Source organism: Triticum dicoccoides, chromosome 5B, assembly GCF_002162155.2.
Source record: "Triticum dicoccoides isolate Atlit2015 ecotype Zavitan chromosome 5B, WEW_v2.0, whole genome shotgun sequence".
NCBI classification, from domain to species: domain Eukaryota; kingdom Viridiplantae; phylum Streptophyta; class Magnoliopsida; order Poales; family Poaceae; genus Triticum; species Triticum dicoccoides.
The window spans coordinates 414,166,438-414,185,977 of record NC_041389.1 but is presented as its reverse complement, the minus strand read 5'-3'; the positions used below and the strand labels follow the sequence as shown (position 1 = coordinate 414,185,977).

General features: G+C 49.1%; 1 protein-coding gene across 1 annotated transcript; it reads right to left on the bottom strand.

Annotated features, from left to right (window-relative positions):
• Positions 1 to 13,020: 13,020 nt before the first annotated feature.
• On the bottom strand, positions 13,021 to 16,487 carry LOC119309661 (26S proteasome non-ATPase regulatory subunit 9-like). The gene is made up of 5 exons (XM_037585621.1): positions 16,271 to 16,487; positions 16,079 to 16,139; positions 15,304 to 15,411; positions 14,207 to 14,516; positions 13,021 to 13,395 (listed from the first exon to the last, which is right to left on the bottom strand). The coding sequence occupies exons 1-5, from the start codon at positions 16,409 to 16,411 to the stop codon at positions 13,374 to 13,376; spliced, it is 642 nt and encodes a 213-aa protein (XP_037441518.1). The 5' UTR covers positions 16,412 to 16,487; the 3' UTR covers positions 13,021 to 13,373.
• Positions 16,488 to 19,540: the final 3,053 nt, after the last annotated feature.

Sequence of the window (19,540 nt, the reverse complement as noted above, 5' to 3'; positions counted from 1 at the left end):
GGAGCGAGAGGGATGTCACGCATGCCCTTGCCAAATGGAGCAGATGACGGCGGCTCGGCGGCCGACGACGAGCTCATGGCGGTCATCGCCATAGTCGGCCACACCGGCAAGCTCGAGGTCGCACCTCGGTAGCGACGACGAACAAGGGAGCGGAGCGGAGCAGAGCAGGGGAGGGGAGCGACTCAGACTGGTCCGGCCAGGTGGATGGGTCGGTCCGACCATGTGGGCTACTATTTATTCCCTGGCGATTTTGCAAAAAAAAAAACCGCATTCCCCCGAATCAATCGGCCCAGAACGTGTGGAGATGAGTTGGCGGTCAAAGCCCCCGTGGACATGCCAGTCAACCGCCAAATCAACACGTACGTAGAAGAAAACGTATATTGGACCATAGATGACCACCTTAGACAAGTTCAGTGACGTAATTTCGGGTATTTGTAATTACAGGGACTAATGTGTCTAACGCGATGAGTATGAGGACCTGGAGTGAATTTTTCTCGAAAACATATAACCATGATATATATAATAAAACCTCCATCATGTTCAAATGGATCATGTATTCTCCATCCCCAAAAAACATATTATAAACATCAAAAAATAATTTTTCATGCTAAAAAATAGAAAAATATATAAACTACCACATTTCCAGGATTTTATATAAAACACATAGCCAACAGGTAAAAAGGAAATGTATGTATAGCAAGGTAACTAGCTGCAAGCAGTCGGGATAACTAGTTTTATACCTGCCAAGGTTGGATGCGACTCGTACGTTGGGGATGGTTGACGGGAGCAGCAAAACTTCAATCCGCTATTTGAACAATCGCAGAACCACAAACCGGTACTAACCCACACAGAACAGCCGAAAACATAGAGCATGAATTAGGGGGAACCAAAGGCTCCTTCTTGCGAATCCAGATAAACTCAGAGAGCAAAGGTAGTAAGGAACTCTTGGATCTCTAGCAGTCTTGTTGCATAGGCTTGTACGTGAATGGTTTGACAAAATATTTTTCTAAAGGATGGGGGAGATGGAGTTTTATAACCAGGGACAATCCCTATCCCTATGGATAGGCGTGAAAAGAATCTAGCTTTGGGAACCGACGTAGGTGTGAAACCTAACCAGTTTCAAGACTTAATGGGGTAACTTCTAGAAATTTATTGAAGGAGGCAAAGCTCATGGTTATACCAACCTCTCCAAGCCAGACGGTGAACGGTTCAAATTCTATTCTGAGTGGCTAACCGTGCAAAAAAACTTGACCTTGAGAGGAGCCCAAGTCTTCCACGCGATCTTGTTCATAGAAGTAAGTGTGGCACCGAGAAATTGGGCTTTGTAGGCCAATTTTTCCTAGTAGGTACAGCTGGCCGCCAGCCTCCAGGAGATTGCCTCTCCACATTGTTGTTGAGTTGGACGTGCGAGATCATTTTCGAAAGCTCAAGATACTTGAATAAATGCTCCATGGTAAAATCATCTGTTAACTTGATCTGTTGGATCCATGCATTACCTGCAAGAGCCTTCCCAACTGTCCATTTCTTCCTCATGGAGGCTTCATGGATGAGTGGGGAAATGTCTTTCGGACTCCTACCATTCAACCATGGTGAATCGCCTTGGCCCCATTTCCAATGGTGATACTAGTGCATGAGAACTTCATATCGACGACATCGCAAGGATTGCCCACGCCCACCCAAAGCTTGCTAGGATTAGTCCACTCGAGCCAAGGCCAACATACCCGCAGTGCCCTTGTGAATTTTTCTAAGTTGAGCACACCAAGGCCCCCAAGGTGAGTGGGGTGGCAGACCGTTTCCTAGTTGACCTTACATCTCGCACCAGTGGTCTTATCAGACGCTGCCCAAAGAAAAGTCCTTTCCACCTTTTTTGACACTAATGAGAACTTCCGGTGGGGATGACAAGAGGGGTGGTGTGGTAAATTTCCCAGAGCGGTTCAGCCAATTATGGTGATGTTTCTCCCCGACCAAGGTGGGAGCTTGGCCGCTATCTTTTCTTTGAGCGGTTGGAAATTCAGTCTCTTTAGCTGCCAACACAAAGAGACGTAGGCCAAGGTATTTGATTGGAAAAGATGTTTGCGTGGCCGAAAAATTTTGAAGGATGTCGTCGACATTGAGGTGTCCACATCAAATAGCAACAACAGAGCTCTTTTGGAAGTTGGTGGAAAGCCCAGTGACCTCACCAAAGGAACTCGGGATGATCGCCAAATTTTGGATGTCTTGCTTGATAGGAGCAACAAAGATCGCGGCGTCACCACGTTCGGCGAGGTGCGGAAAGTGGTCCCTCGCCCACTGTCGGTGTCAAAACTGGTGGATCTCGGGTAGGGGGTCCTGAACTGTGCGTCTAGGCGGATGGTAACAGGAGACAAGGGACATGATGTTTTTACCCAGGTTCGGGCCCTCTCGGTGGAGGTAAAACCCTACTCCTGCTTGATTAATATTGATCATATGGGTAGTACAAGAGTAGATCTACCACGATATCAGAGAGGCTAAACCCTAGAAGCTAGCCTATGGTATGATTGTTGTTCGTCCTATGGACTAAAACCCTCCGGTTTATATAGACACCGGAGAGGGCTAGGGTTACACAGAGTCGGTTACAATGGGAGGAGATCTACATATCCGTATCGCCAAGCTTGCCTTCCACGCCAAGGAAAGTCCCATCCGGACACGGGACGAAGTCTTCAATCTTGTATCTTCATAGTCCAGGAGTCCGGCCAAAGGTCATAGTCCAGTCATCCGGACACCCCCTAATCCAGGACTCCCTCAGCAGCCCCTGAACCAGGCTTCAATGACGACGAGTCCGGCACGCAAATTGTCTTCGGCATTGCAAGGCGGGTTCCTCCTCCGAATACTTCATAGAAGATGTTGAACACAAGGATAGTGTCCGGCTCTACAAAATAAGTTCCACATACCACCGTAGAGAGAATAATATTTGTACAAATCTAATGTGCTGACGTATTCCGCAGCATGACATCATGCCACGGCCAAGCCTTTATTCGAATCGTTTTACGTCCCACCTCAGTGCGTTTAGCGAGGCGGTTTCCTTGGCACGTCTTGTCAAAGCAGAGATCATGTCCCCTTATTCCGGGATTCTCATCAATACGGGCGTGGGTAACCCAACCGCGCCATTAATCATGGTGCTCGGGAGATAAGCGAGTTTTACTAGGCTGGTGGGGGTACATAGTTTCGTCCGCCCATATAAGGGGATAAGGATCCACTCTTTCCATTTACGCCTTCTTCCTCCTTTCCTTATCCATCTCCGCGCACTCGAGCTCCAACGCCCAAGTACGCACTTCCCACCTCAACCTTCGCCACCCATGTTCGGAGCAAGAGGCAGGTGGATGGCCTCCTCCGTCACGGAGAGGCACATCAAAAAGTTGAGGAAGGCCGGATACTTGTCAAACAACATTGCGCACCGGCTCCCAGATGAGGGGCAGCTCATCTCCACCCCCAGGCCCCATGAGAGGGTGGTGTTCCTCCCCCATTTCCTCCGTGGACTAGGCTTCCCACTCCACCCATTTGTCCGGGGGCTCATGTTCTACTATGGCCTGGATTTCCACGATTTGGCCCCAAACTTCATCCTCAACATCTCGGTGTTTATCATCGTGTGCGAGGTCTTCCTCCGCATCAAGCCCCACTTCGGCTTATGGCTGAAGATCTTCAATGTCAAGCCGAAGGTAGTGGGTGGCCAGCAGGCGGAGTGCGGAGGCGCCATGGTGGGCAAGATGGCCAACGTCACATGGCTCGAGAGTTCCTTTGTGGAAACCATCAAAGGGTGGCAATCGGGGTGGTTCTACATCACCGAGCCGCGCGACCCTGAATGGGCAACGGCCCCTAAATTCCATCTGGCATCCCCACACGGCTCACCTCATGGAAAGAGATGGGCCTATCATGGGGTAATTCGGCAGAGCTGACCGGACTCCAAACCTGCGTCAAAGACCTGATTGACGGGAAGGTTAAACTTGTCACTGTAGTCCAGGTCATGCTCTTCCGCCGGATCCTCCTGTGTCAACGACGGGCTTTTAATTTGTGGGAATTCGACCCGGCCCAGCACCAAACTTTGTCCAGGCTCTTCGACACAACGCACGAAGATGCCTGGAAGGTGCTTTTCAAGAGCTCCGAGGTTCACCCTCCCATTACCGAGGATCGCATATTCTGCGCGAAGCGCCAAGCCAGTGTGGTAAGCTTAGTTTACCCATTACAGGGTACTTGTTTTTCATAGTTTGACTCTATGCGGGATCTAAGCTCCCATTCCTTTAACAGGACTGGCAGAAGAAGTCCGGACAGATCGACTGTCCGGCTCCTTTGCCCGAAGGCCCAACAGATGCCCACTTGGCGAAGCTGCTGGTCCCGGCACCTCATGTGGTGCCGAAGAAGAAGGCCAAGAAGAAGGCCACGGGAACTCGAAGGAGCTCCTGGCGCCTGGTGGTGTCGGACTCATCGCCCGACGACCCCGAAGTGCACTCCTCCTCCGAAGACGAGGAGGAGGAAGAAGAAGCCTCTCCCCCTCCAACGGGGGGAGGAAAGAAAAGGAAGGCCGCCCCAACTGGGGAGGCCGGAGGGTCCAAGAAGGGGAAAACCCTTCTTCCGGACTACGCCACCAACGCCAAAGACGATGGAGAGGAGTGGCCATCTAGGGCCAAGCCCCTGGCAACATCGTAAGTATCCGGATACTAGAATAACTCATGGCGTTCCTTTAGTGCACAACATCTTCTAACGCCGAACATAATCATGTAGTCCACCCAAGGCCCAGCTTGATGCTTCGTCGAGCGGATCCCTGGATTCGTTGGATGTGAATAGTCTTTCACTTCCAACTGCTACCTCCCCTCGCCCCACGGACGATGCCGAGGTGGAGTCCCAAAAGGGGCCAGGCCAGGAGGAGGTAGACCCGGAGGTGCCGCAAGGCGACCTTCCGGACTCCAGGCGCAAAGGGGATACAACCCCAGAGGGATCTAAGTCCGGCCCTGGGCCGGACACCGCACCGGAACCTTCAGTGGTTCCGGAGTCCGGCAGGCGGCCCCTTCGTAAGAAGGGCAAGCCTACGACGCCGGTGACCTCCGTCCAACCGGAGGCACCGGATGATTTGCTGGAGGTGTTTAACGGCGCCTCCGTCGACAAGGAGCACCACACTATTATGAGCGCGGTGATCCAGAAGGTTCAGTCCGCCAAGAGCAGGCTGACAGAAGCTTGTGCTAGCCTTCTAACAGGCTTTGAGGTATGTATTTAAGACATGTAAAAATATTACCGCATAGACAGTAGCCCCTGATGCTCAGTTCGGTGTTCGGAAAGAAAAGCCGGACTGAGGATCTACAAAGATATACGCAGGAGTCTAACATAAATATGTCAATATGGGAATGCAGGTTGCGCTGCTGACCTCTGCCGCACTGACTGCGGAGGTCGATGTATTGAAGCAGAGCCTCGAGCGGTCTGAGAACGAGCTCGGCCTTGCCAAGAAGCAGCTCGAGGACAAGGAAGGTAAGTAGTACCTTATTGAAGTATATAAAAAATACCTGGTTGCAAATAATGATAGGACCTACGTGAATGTTACAGGGGCCACAACCGAGGTGGCGACCTTGAAGGAAGCATTGTCCAAGGCCGAAGACAATGCGGCTGTGGAGCGCACCGAGCGAGAAAAGCAGGAGGCGCGGGCGGAGGAAGTGCGGCAAGAGCTCCATGCTCTTGTGAAGAAACACGAGAGATTGGAGCTTGACTCAAAGACTCGAGAGTCCGAGCTTGCCTCGGCCCTTGAGAGCGCCAAATCCGTCAAGGCCGAAGCCCAAAAAGCCCTCCAGGAAATTGAGGCGATGAAGAAGATAGCGGCGGGTAAGGCATTCTTTATGCAAAGCAAGCACGTGAAAGTGAATTACTTGTTACTTACCCGAGTCCGGAGCTCTCCAGGAGCATTCGCAGATCTGCCCCACAGTGTGTCCGATGCCGCTGCATTCTACCGAGCCGAAGAAGGGAGCTCGACAGAGAAAGTGTTCTGGTCCCAGTATGCTGAGGCCGGACACCCGATGCCCTTGAGCGACCAGCTGAAGTAGCTGGTCGAGCTCCATAAGGTAGCCGAACAGGCCATGAAGGGCCTTATAGGCCGGCTGTGGCCTGGGGAGGTTCTGCCTTGGAGCTACTTTGGGCTGGTGAGGCGGCTGGTGGATGCCTGTCCACGGCTTAAAGTCATCAAGCGCTCCGTATGCATCGAAGGCGCCCGTAGGGCCCTTGCCCGTGCTAAAGTGCACTGGGGCAAGCTGGATGCTGAGAAGCTGGTGACAGATGAGCCACCGGAGGGGAAGGAGCATCGCAGGCCCGAAATGTATTATGAGGGCGTCCTGAAGGGTGCCCGCCTTGTGGCGAATGAATGTACCAGGAATGTAATTTTTGAGTAAACTCGCTCGTGTTTATCCTGTGCGCTGAAAACTTGTTCATATGCGCTAAGCAACGCTTGTTGAATTTAAAATATTACCTTATGTGCGGCCGTTTATTGAATCTGAGAGATGCAAGTCGTCGGCTTCTACCCCCATGCCACGAGTGCTGGGGTGTTCGGGATAAACCTGAGCGCTCTTGTTCCCATTCTTGGGTCCTTCGAGGGAGGCGCTCAGCACAACGAACAAGGCAATCGGACTATAATGCTTTATCACTCTCACTTAGCCATAGAATTCTATAATTTTAAATTTCGGCGAAGCCCCTAGTATTTGGAAGACCGAGTTCGGGGCGCTATCCATGCCTAGGCCGGACAAAGCCAGCTCCTCGCTCTAAGCGGCATAAGTCTTTAGGGACTCGAAAACCTCTCGAACAGCGACCGGCTCTAGCCCTATCATTACGGTCAGTTTTAGCTTTCTCTACTGAGGTGCTCAACCCAGCTCAACTGGGGCACAATCACAGTAGTTCTCCTAATGCTACCTTAGCCGATATAACGGAACGTAAGGTACCAAAACATGGGAGCCGGGCAAACCCAACTATTGACCCAAGACATGATTCGGAGCCGATGCATATAATGCTATAAGTTCGGGGTGCCGCACTTGTGAGAGTGTTCGGTCTTCTCACACCATATTCTGGGGTACTTAAGCCCCTGGTGTATTGGCCGTACCAAAGTGTACAGTTGCATAGTGTTATAACTGAACATACTTACATAAAAAAATGAATGCAAGAATAGACAAGAGCTATGTATTGTTTATTAAAGGGTTGCTGTGAAAGCAGAACGATGCAAATAGTGCGATAAGCAAGAGATTGGATTATTTGACATGTCCCCCTCGAGGGGCAAGCTGCGGGACTTTATGTAAGACAGGTATTTAGCTCGTTAAAGAGACCACCTGGACATTCGACGTAGCTTGCTGCCTCCCTGGCTGTTGCATCGTGTGTTCGGCGATTGTACTGCCGGACAGGCCTTCCGGAGAATGGAGTCCTGAAAGTAAGAAAAAAGAAATGACAAAAACGGGAGCCCCCAGTGCGGTTGAGCCGCATTTTGGGCGTGCCATGGTTGTGCCCCTCCCCTTATGCCCATGGAATTTCTAGAGCGTAATTATGTACGCGTAGCACTAGTTTCGCAATTTCGCGAGGGCTGGGGTTGGGGCCGCACTGCTACGCTTGCACGGAACATGCCAGGCGGTCTTGTTGTAGGTTACTCCGGGCGCGCTTGACGGTGTCCGGACGTGTAATAGTCGGACTGGAGAATTGCCTTGAGAGGCTACTTTGTACTTCCGCCACGAGGGCCGCCGTATGCTCCTCTGTTCGGAGAGAGCGTTCAGTGTTTCCATTGACCGTAATGACTCCTTGAGGGCCTGGCATCTTGAGCTTGAGGTATGCGTAGTGCGGCACCGCATTGAACTTTGCAAATGCGGTTCGTCCGAGCAGGGCGGGATAGCCACTGCGGAACGGGACTATGTCAAAGATTAACTCCTCGCTTTGGAAATTATCCGGGGATCCGAAGACCACTTCTAGTGTAATTGAGCCTGTACAGTTGGCCTCTACACCTGGTATGACGCCTTTAAAGGTCGTCTTTGTGGGTTTAATCCTTGAGGGATCTATGCCCATTTTTCACACTGTATCCTGATAAAGCAGGTTCAGGCTACTGCCGCCGTCCATAAGGACTCTAGTGAGGTGAAATCCGTCAATGATTGGGTCTAGAACCAATGCGGTGAATCCGCTGTGGCGGATGCTAGTGGGGTGGTCCCTTCGATCGAAGGTGATCGGGCAGGAGGACCATGGGTTGAACTTTGGGGCGACTGGCTCCAACGCATATACATCCCTGAGTGCACGCTTCTGTTCCCTTTTAGGGATGTGGGTTGCGTATATCATGTTCACCGTCCGCACTTATGGGGGAAAGCCCTTCTGTCCCCTATTGTTCGGCGGCCGGGGCTCCTCCTCGTCATCGCTATGCAGCCCCTTGTCTCTATTTTCGGCGCTTAACTTGCCTGCCTGCTTGAACACCCAACAGTCCCTGTTGGTGTGATGGCTGGTTTTTCGGGGGTGCCGTGTATCTGGCACAAGCGATCGAGTATTCGGTCCAAATTGGATGGGTCTGGAGTACTTCTTTTGAATGGCTTTTTCCGCTGACCGGGTTTAGAGCCTCGGAATCCGGCGTTAACTGTCGTATCCTCCGCATTGTCACCGTTAATGCGGCACTTGTGTTTGTTGCGACGCGACCTGCCATTGTTGTCCTTGGTATCTGAATTACCAGGGCTCTTGGTCATGTTATTACTACGAGCTAGCCAGTTGTCTTCTCCCGTGCAAAAGCGAGTCATGAGTGTTGTGAGGGCTGCCATGGATTTCGGCTTTTCTTGTCCTAGGTGCCGGGCAAGCCATTCGTCACGGATGTTGTGTTTGAAGGCTGCGAGGGCCTCTACATCCGGACAGTCGACTATTTGATTTTTCTTGGTTAAGAACCGTGTCCAGAATTGTCTGGCCGATTCCTCTGGCTGATGAATGATGTGGCTTAGGTCATCGGTGTCTGGTGGTCGCACATAGGTGCCCTGGAAGTTGTCGAGGAATGCGGCTTCCAGGTCCTCTCGGCAACCAATTGACTCTGTTGGCAAGCTGTTAAGCCAATGCCGAGCTGGTCCTTCAAGCTTGAGTGGGAGGTATTTGATAGCGTGTAGATCATCACCGCGGGCCATGTGGATATGAAGGAGATAATCCTTGATCCATACCGCAGGATCTGTTGTGCCATCGTATGATTCGATGTTTAAAACCCTCGGGGATTTGATGATCCATTACTTCATCTGTGAAGCATAGTGGGTGTGTGGCGCCTCTGTACTGGGCTATATCACGACATAGCTCAAATGAGCTTTGTCTGCTGTGTTCGGCCTGGCCGTATTTGCCATGTCCGGCATGACGGTTATCGCCACGTGCCATGGGGCGCCCACGCGATTTGTAGATCGATCTTGTTTGCCTTGCCTTGTCCTCCAATATGTCTCGCAGGTCCGGCGCGTTTCCCCGTGCCTTGGTATAGCGGTGCCGGGGTGCGGCTTGAATCGATGGCCGAGAGGCCTCTCTGTCGCGGCCACGAGGTGGCCGGTCGGCCGCATCGTGCGCTGGTGATGTAGGTTTATGTGCTTCCTCCTCTAATCGGGATAGCATCCTGCGCTTTGGGTAGCTCTTGGAGGGGCGTTCGAGTTCATACTCCTCGGCCGCAAGGACTTCAGTCCATCGGTCGGCTAGCAAGTCCTGGTCAGCTCTAAGTTACTGCTGTTTTTTCTTGAGGCTGCTTGTCGTGGCCATAAGCCTGCGTTTGAAACGCTCTTGTTCGACGGGATCCTCAGGCACGACAAATTCATCGTCTTCGAGGCTTGCCTCGTCTTCGGAGGGAGGCATGTAATTATCATCCTCGACCTCCCTGTCTATCGTTCTCTCATGAGGGTTGGCTTCTCCATCCTCCTATGGTGAATCCTGCTGGAGGGGGTTGTCTTTGGCACTGTCCGGGGTGTTATTATCTCCCGTGCCGGAATCATCGTTTTTGCTTTGGCGGGATTTAGAGCGGCGCCGCTGATGCCAGCGCTTAGGCTGCTTCTTGGAGGGGTCGTCCTCCGTTGTTCCATCACCATTCCCTTCTTTTGGGGTGTCCACCATGTATATGTCGTATGATGAGGTGGCCTTCCAGTTCCCTAGAGGCGTTGGGTCTTGGTCGTCTCCTACATCCTCGTCCATACCGTCGATGTCTTCGGAGTCAAAATCGAGCATGTCGGTTAAATCATCGACAGTGGCTATTAAGTGGGCGGTGGGTGGGCTTTGAATTTCTTCGTCGTCCGCATCCCATCCTTGCTGACCATAGTCCGGCCAGGGCTCTCCTGATAAGGAGAGAGACTTTAGTGAATTCAGAATGTCGCCGAAGGGTGAATGCTGAAAGATGTCCGCGGCGGCGAACTCCATGATCGGCGCCCAATCGGATTCGATCGGCAGGGGCGCAGAAGGTTCAGAGTCCGGAGAGGAGTCTGGCACCTTGGAGTCGCGAGCTTCGCAAAGGACAAGACTGGTGTTCGGCTCGATCGCCGTAGAGGTTGCAGCCCCCGAGGCGGTGTCTAGCCATCCGTCCTCGATTAGTGTAGTCGGCTCCGAGCTAAGGATCGAAGCGGACACCAGGGCGGCCTCCTGGGCACTGTTCGGCGGCAGAGCTAGATTATGCCCATCGCGATAGTGCGGCGCGCCCGGCCGTGGCTCGAGTCCGTCGAAGATCAAGTCTCCGCGGATGTCGACCGTGTAGTTCAAGCTTCCAAATCTGACCTGATGGCCAGGGGCGTAGCTTTCGATCTGCTCCAGATGGCCAAGCGAATTGGCCCGCAGTGCAAAGCCGCCGAATACGAAGATCTGTCCGGGGAGAAAATTCTTACCCTGGACCGCGTTGTTGTTGATGATCGGAGGAGCCATCAGGCCTAAAGATGACGACACAGAGGAACTCTCAATGAAAGCACCAATGTCGGTGTCAAAACCGGCGGATCTCGGGTAGGGGGTCCCGAACTGTGCGTCTAGGCGGATGGTAACAGGAGACAAGGGACACGATGTTTTTACCCAGGTTCGAGCCCTCTCGATGGAGGTAAAACCCTACTCCTGCTTGATTAATATTGATGATATGGGTAGTACAAGAGTAGATCTACCACGAGATCAGAGAGGCTAAACCCTAGAAGCTAGCCTATGGTATGATTGTTGTTCGTCCTACGGACTAAAACCCTCCGGTTTATATAGACACCGGAGAGGGCTAGGGTTACACAGAGTCGGTTACAATGGGAGGAGATCTACATATCCGTATCGCCAAGCTTGTCTTCCACGCGAAGGAAAGTCCCATCCGGACACGGGACGAAGTCTTCAATCTTGTATCTTCATAGTCCAGGAGTCCGGCCAAAGGTCATAGTCCGGTCATCCGGACACCCCCTAATCCAGGACTCCCTCACCCACCAATTTTTTGTAGAAGGTTATGCTCCATAGCCACATCGAGGATCTGCTGCAAAGGGTCGATGACGAGGACAAAGAGCAATGGTGACAGAGGGTCGCCTTGAAGAATGTGGATACTAATGTTGCACTCCAGTCCTCAAAACGCCACGGGAAACCCCTTCTCAACATTATGACAACTTTGTGTTTGTACAACCTTCGCAGTCTTCAAAATATTATAAAACATGTATATTATGGAGGCTGCCACTGCTAGAGTTGCTCTAAAGTATGAGAAACCGTTTGACACACTAAACTTTAGCTTCAAACACAGCGAACATGAACTTTAGCTTCAAACTCCACATCTGATAGGACAGGAGAAGCGATGAACTGTGCGCCCATGAGCCATTTCACCTCATAGCGTCCTAAGGAATTTAATTTGGTTAGGTACCTCGTAGCCATCAAACATTTTACATGTCAAGGGCCCCACATCATGTAGTCGCATTTTATAAGAACAGTGTTCCCTTTATGCTGCCGTCCAGCATTTTTGTATCACCACAATATCTTTGCTGGGTCATACTACCTCCCAAGGCTCCAATCATGAGCAGGGGTTGTTCCACACCTCTTTCCAGGGGGGGCCCTTGGTCTCTACCGCCTCCCAAAATTCTGCAAAGGAAACACGCTTACGACGAGAAGACCATTACCCACTGACAAGAGCGGCCAAATCGGAACACTTTTATAGCATATTATCTGATAATTAAAGAAACGTCCATGACACATGTTGTCCTACGTTAACCTGCAGCACTCCTAGTTTTGGACATCATCATGTGGCTAAGTACAAAAGTTTAAGTGGAACTAATCGGTGGTGCATATATTAGTGGATGTTTGTTTACAGGGACTTAAAACCAAACAGGAGGGACTTATAAGGACTTAAAGTGGGCATTTGGGACTTATGGAATAAGACCCTGACGGAAAGTCTTTTTTGGTCTTTTAGTTGTAACATGGTCTTTTAGTCCATGTTTACTCTCAGGAACCAAACAGGTAGGGATTTTTTAGGGACTAGCGACTTTTTAGTTGGGACTAAAAAAAGTCCTAAGACTTATGAACTAAACAGGGCCTTAGGACGTGTGTTTAGGTGGTGAGACTAATCAGTGCAGGCATAGATTAGCCTCATTGGAGGGTATAAATAAATATTGGTAGACTTTGTCCACTAGAGATGTTTGGTTGTGAGCATAACGAACTCTCCATGTTTAGTACTATCAGAGAATCAAGTAGGCTAGCTCTTGCCATCGGTCGGTTCGCCAGTCCTGTAGTGGGCGTCTTAATTAATCCTCACATTTGTTTATAAATAGCAGGTCTACACAACATCATGTCTTCAAATAGCATGCTCATACGAGAACCAAAGGTATTTTCGTACGCAGTTTCTGGCAACCGGCTGCTGATTTAGACCCTACTTATAATTAACAACAGCCCACAATCTAAAGCCGGCCTAAAGCGTATTAGGTGGGTGCTTAACATTCATATGTGAGGCGAGGTCTAGCGATTCTGGAAGCGATGCATTCTCACTAGTCGCAACGCGTGTATAAGCAGAAAGGAATCGACACGCTGTTGCGCTCGTGTAAGACCAAGTCACCAAGACAAACGCTCAAAAAAAGGCACGAAGACCAGATAGGAACTTCCCACAGTTGCACATACGGATGGCGGCTTTTTTTCTCTCGGTCCACACGATCCAACTTCATTCTGACTTCAGGTTTTGCTACATCATCATTGGCAAAACGTGATAGACATTGTTCTTTATCCGGGGGCAAGAAGGGTAGCGTACCAAATAAAGCCTGCAACCAAGGCGACTACAGGTTCCACAGTGGCATTGCGTTGTGCTTTAAGCGCAGCTACAGGTAAAAATAAGTACATGCGTTCAGGTTATCAGTTTACTTCGATGTTTAAATGCAGGGCGGCAAGAGCTGTCTGCACAAGTGTAGACGTGAAAGCACCCCGTTCTACAGTTGAATATAGACCGCGACCCTTCATAAGATTTGGAAATGGCACCTGCGAGAACAAGACACCAAGTTTTACAGTTAAGATACCATTAAAATAGAAACAATCATCATCCACAAATCATTAACACACATGATAAGTTTGTCAGCTAGAGGTGACATGGTTCTCATGTGATCAAGAAAGAAACAATTGAAGTATTAACAGAACTAACAAAGAACAGACATCTTCGCTTTGTTGCCATGGTTCCGTGTGATGAAGAATCCTAATCTGCGGGAAAGATCCTCACCAGCACTTCGTGCTGCTTCTGGTTACACACAATCGATTCCTAATAGTAGGTAGGGTTGCCGATGAGGCAAGGGGTGCCACGTCTGCATCGGGGTTGAGGGCAAATTGCTGACTAGGAGGGACACTACTACAAAATAGGGGTTGTGTTTGTTGCAAAACTTTCAAGAACCTGAGGTTTTATGCTACTTAGGAAGAGGACATGTAGTTCTCTGCAATTCACTGTAAAGGCTGTTTTCAACAGAATAGTAGACTAGAAAGAACACAAAATCACCATCGTGCGTTTGTTCAATAAGTCTCCATATCCCTCTCCAACAAAAGTATCCATGTCGCAATTTAGGTAGTGTTGTGTCACATTTAATCCATGTCAACTTGGCATTTCAGAGCAAAGGAATACACTATTGTATTTGGTAGTAATATTTGTAACAAGGGGAGTAACTACAAGGATATTGCTTCTCAGTTGAAAAAGGCAACCTACATGTTTACAGTAACAAAATATTGGAAAAAGGAAGATCTGATACTTCTTGATAGGCTAAAAATGAAATAGAACACTTGACACAAAGGTTTTAGTAAAACATACCCCATAAGTCCTCTTCCGTGCCACTTTCTTGGTGTAATTGTCAAGTTCATTGGTGATCCCTGACGAATGATGAGCAGAGACACTTGATTATCCTCACTGGAAAGGGCTTCAGAAACAAGCCTTTCTTGCAATCTGCCGCCAGCCTCTACACTCCCAAACTTCACTATCTCATCCCCAAGCAGCAAGCCATCCAAAGCAGCAGGAGAACCATCTGCGATGTCATCAATCATCGCAAAAGGAAGTCTGGTCACCAGATCTTCTTCCATAGGATCATTTTGAGACAATCCGCCATGCAGTGGAGCTGATATACCTGCATGCAATCAAATATGATGGAGATAAGCAACTCTAGTTTCCTTACCATATAACTTGACTCATGCTCAAGAATAGCCCATGTTTCAAGGTAAAAAACTGGAGGTTTAACACGCCAATGTGCAAATAATGCTATGGCATCAATTGCTTCTCAGTTTGTGTTCATGCCATAAAAAACTATTCCCAAAATGCTAAACCGTTTTTGTAACTGAGGGTACTTCCAAGTGTCTGTTTTAGTGGACAAGTGTAAATTACTAAGTGTTGGTCAGGTTATAAAGATCACTCCTAGATGATGTCATAAAAGAAAGCCATGGCACAGCACAGTAGAGCAGGAACTCGAGAGACCAAGACGAACTTTGAATATGTCCAATCTCACAGATTTACTCCCTCCATCTCCAAACATAGGTCAACTTCGGATGCATGTAGTCAAGCCTTTGAAACGTTGACCAATATTGACCTGGTATATTAAGAAGTATACAGGTTTGCTAAACAAAATAATTTCATTCAATTTGTCTTGTAGAGCACTTCCATGATACACGAGTTCTATTATTTAGGTAGTATATTATGATACAAATTAGTTACAATCGTGCATTGGAGTTCTCAAAGTTTAAAAAATGGCTTATATTTGTGGACAGCAGGAGTACAATATTTATGGAAAATAAGATATATTTATTGTCATGTGCTCCTTATATACATCTGAGAAGATACAACTGGCCAAGATCTATAACTTTGGATGCACATTTCCCATCATGACAAGTTAATGTGAGCACAGAGTGTACAGTACTTACCAGAACTTCTCGGGATTGATTGCTCATTTCTTGTTAATTTTGTAGAGTGTAAAACTTCCAGATTCTTCTCAATTTTGTTTGTAACATCCTTGTGATCATTCCTCAGCTCTGCAATGTACATTATGCAGTGTAAGTACCAATTATACTTAAAAAGTTAACAGCACGCTGAGACGATTTAGAATATACACGCTATGATGATGTGGAATGATTTTTTTTTTCAGTCAGCCTAAGCCCACAGGCCAAATCTGTAAATATCCTCAGCAATGAAGAACAAGAGATGATCCTGAACTTCTACAAAAATGTCAGATATCACTACACTTTAAGCTCATCAGTTCAGCAAACCCTGTTCAGGTCCATACATGTAGCACAACATATATCAGTATACTTCACCCCTAATCTCCTATACATGTTCAAAATCATAGTACTATCAGTTCACTACTGATGCCAAAAGGGCATGCACTGATATCCAATTTGCTGTACACTCGCCGGGTATAACTCATATCAGGGCCACCTCCCACCATCCAGAACTCACCAACATCGCAGGAGAAGCAATTCAACTACAGGAAAACTCTTGCATCCCCATTACTGGACACAAATGTCAGCATATTTGCAAAAATCAATTCATAATCCCGGACCATGAATGAAGCCCCATAAGGTGCACGGCATACACCAAAACAACGAGGCGCGGCAGCAGTACATGTAGCCATACAGTACAGTGGAAACAAGCGCATCGATATGATGAGTAGGACGAGAATTCGAGTGAGAGCATACATACCACCGAGCTTGCGGCGCTGGGCGAGGACGGCGGGGATGTCGATGTCCGCCCTGGGGAAGCCCTAAGCCGAACCAAAACAGCCGCGATTAGCAAACTATAAACCGTCCAAGGAAGGGGAAGGGGCGGAGGACAACGCCTCGGGTCTAGGCCGCTAGGGTTTTGGGCGCGGGGGGAGCGAGGGCGCGACGGTACCTCGGCGTCGACGAGGCTGCCCGTGATGCCCGCCCCGCCCGGCGCGGAGAGGGCGGCGATGATGGCGTCCATCTCCGCCTCCAGCGCCGACCGCCGGTCCATCAGCCTCATCGTCTCCGCCTTCACGTTCGGCGCCACCATGTTCTCTCTCTCTCTTCTCTCCGCTGCGGTGCTGTTCTCTGCGGCGGCCGAGGGAAGAGGGGGACTGATCTGCGTGCGGTGCGGGTCGGAACTCGGAAGTCTCTACTCGCGTCCAGTCGAAGCGTTACGGACCGTTCGATCTAAAACCGACGGTCGCGATCGGACGAGGCCAAGTCACTCTGGCCAAGTCATTCTGGTTCGGTTCAGACGGAGCGAGCGGTCTTCTTCCTCCAGAACCCTCTCTGCCGTGCGGCGCGGCTCCTCTTCCCTTCAGAAGGCAAGAGCGATTTTGGATCCGGGGCCTCGAGCTCGCGCTGCGCTCCTGCCCTCTCCCGCCGACTCCCGGAGCTCCGTTCATCGGTGAGCCCCGCCGACCCTTCCCCGTGCCCATTCCGAGATGTGCTAGTCTGTACCTCGGTGTGATCTTAGCCTTGCTCGCCTTTGATGCTGGCGATTCCGCATCCATGATTCTTTATGCGTTTTACTGCTTCCTGCTGTTAGGTAGTGGATCGATTGAATTCTACTCCTACTACGGAAGTTAGGATTAGTTATAAGTCTGAATCTCCGTTGAATTTCCTGGAGGAGGATTTTTTGTGCTGCGTGTGGTAGGAAATGAGATGTATGTGGTAGAATGGGTCTAGGAACCCCTTGCCAGATTTCTACATAACCGAACGTGTGCCTGGCTGGATTTAGCATGCGCGAATTGCATGGAGCCGGTATTCGGAAGTTCATGACAGCAGAGTATGGAGGCTTCTTGACACTGTCGAGTAGTCAAATTCAGAGGCATATATTTATGTACAAATGCTTGAAGCACACGCTGAATTCATAACCCTGTCGGAAGATGCTCGTTGCCAGCTTTCACCCCTCCAACTCGACGATGATGCACAATACCAAAAGCAAAGCTGTGCTATAACTTACTGCCTGAGCTAGGCTGCCTAGACATTTGCTGTAGATCCTGAACATTTGAAGATGTTTAAAGTTATATGGTCTTAATATAGCAGTCTGCCCTCTTTACAAAAAGGTTGTCTATGCAAATCATGGAACCCAAGAATCTGTTGTTTCCCTTGATTTTACTTGCCATTAACTGTAGCTCTGTAAGCTCCATTTGGGTTGATCATAAGTAGTTTGTTACCTCAACATCTCGAACGGTGTTGACAACACTGTTAAGGTACATACTACGTAGCCAATTTTGATTGGATATAAGATGCCTATTTCGCCATTGGCCCTTTTTTCTCCTGCAACTATTGTAGCTGTGTTGTTCTTCTGAGACTCCTGATATTGCCACAAGGAGCTAGTATGTTGCGATTCTGTTCCATTGTCTGGATACTGTATACGCTGCAAGTGATCGTAAAATTTTGCTGGCATACACTACTTAGCTTTCGAATTGGATGAATTCTGAACTTATTGAAATTGGTGGTCCCACTATGCACTACATAATCTGATACTGATACTTTGTTGCCTTCTAAGAACCGGGTAATCAAAATTGTGTTGTCTTCTAAAAAGTACACTACTAGGTTCAGGGTTCAAAAACATCCATGGTTCAGATTCCGTGATGCTGTTGATTTCCATTATCTGAATATACTGTTTACACTGAACATGATCATACCAAAGTTCACTAGCAGGTGGTACTACTTAGCTTTCAAATTGGGTATGTTCTGAACATGTTGAAACAAGTAAATCCCAGCACGTAAATGAATTATGTGTAGGCTTTTCAAAGTCCAGGCAACGAAAACTGTGTACCCTCTAAAATACTAGCAGGTTCAGTGTTCTAAAGCCCCTGTGGTTCATCCCTGAACAATCGAGCTGTTGGTCTTCTTGCCTCGTTTTGTTTTGACAGTTGACACTGATGTGGTACCATTACGATTTATTTCAGAGGGGATGGGGAACAGTGCATCTGCAACAACCGTTACCCCAACTGCAGAAGAAAAAACCGGGCAAGCTCCAGCGCCTGACACGAAGCCGAAGAAGAAGATATGCTGCGCCTGCCCCGACACAAAGAGGCTGAGGGACGAGTGCATCGTGGAGCATGGCGAGGACGCGTGCGGGAAGTGGATCGAAGCCCATCGCCTATGCTTGAGAGCCGAAGGGTTCAACGTCTGATACGTTCATAGCGGCTCTAGACTTGCTCCTGTGGTTCTGGACGACGAACAATGTCAGTTAACAGTTTCATCGCTGGGCATTCCAGTTTGCGGGAAGGGATGTTTTCCCCCTAATAGGCATTCATGCCACAGATAATGTATGAAATTTTGTTATAGTGGTACTGTGTTTGGCTTCTCCAAATGGTGTTATTTTTTGGAGACATTCTTGTTTCTTCCTGTCCACTGGTTGCACTGGCCACTGAATTATCGTGATAGCATAGTACTGCTTACGGTCCCCCGTTCGTAATTCTGTTGCCGGCGCCTGTTGCCTCCTTTGGCTGAACCGAGCAGCACCACACGGTTTGCTGGTCACGGTGTTGTGGAATATGTGCTCGTATCGTGTGGATGGACGCAGCTGGGTTGTGCGCGCCGTCAGCTTTTTATTTCTGGCGGCGGGGGCTGCGTGGTATGTAAGCAGATGCTGAACTTTGAGTAGACGAGTTTACGTGCGACGCAGACCGTTGGTTCGCGAACGCTACCACGCGAACTGATTCGTTTGTGCGCCCCTGGTTTTTGTGTGCACGGGTATGCCAGTAGGTGATGTCAGAAAAAAAATAACTTCTTTCCCAAAAGAGTTGCAGGAAAGAAAAAAAATTGCGAACCAACTTGGGGCCTCTTTGATTCACAGAATTTTATTTTATTTTTGGTGAAATTTTTTATCAGTTCATAATCAAATCATGACAGTATAAGTATAGAGATCACAAGAGATAACAAAAAATACAACCAAATATATGGACCATCTAACGACGATTACAAGCACTGGAGAGAGCCGAAGAAGCGCCACAATCATCGTCCTCCCTCACTAGAGCTAGGCAAACTTTATGGTAGTAACGGTCGGGAAGTCATCGTGCGAAAATCTCATAGGACCAGCGCTCCCGAATAGCAATCGTCGACGAATACCATCACCAACCGAATCTCGTGAAACCATAGAGACACTCCTCCACACGCCCTTCGACAACGCTAGACGTATCATTGAGACGAGGATCAAACT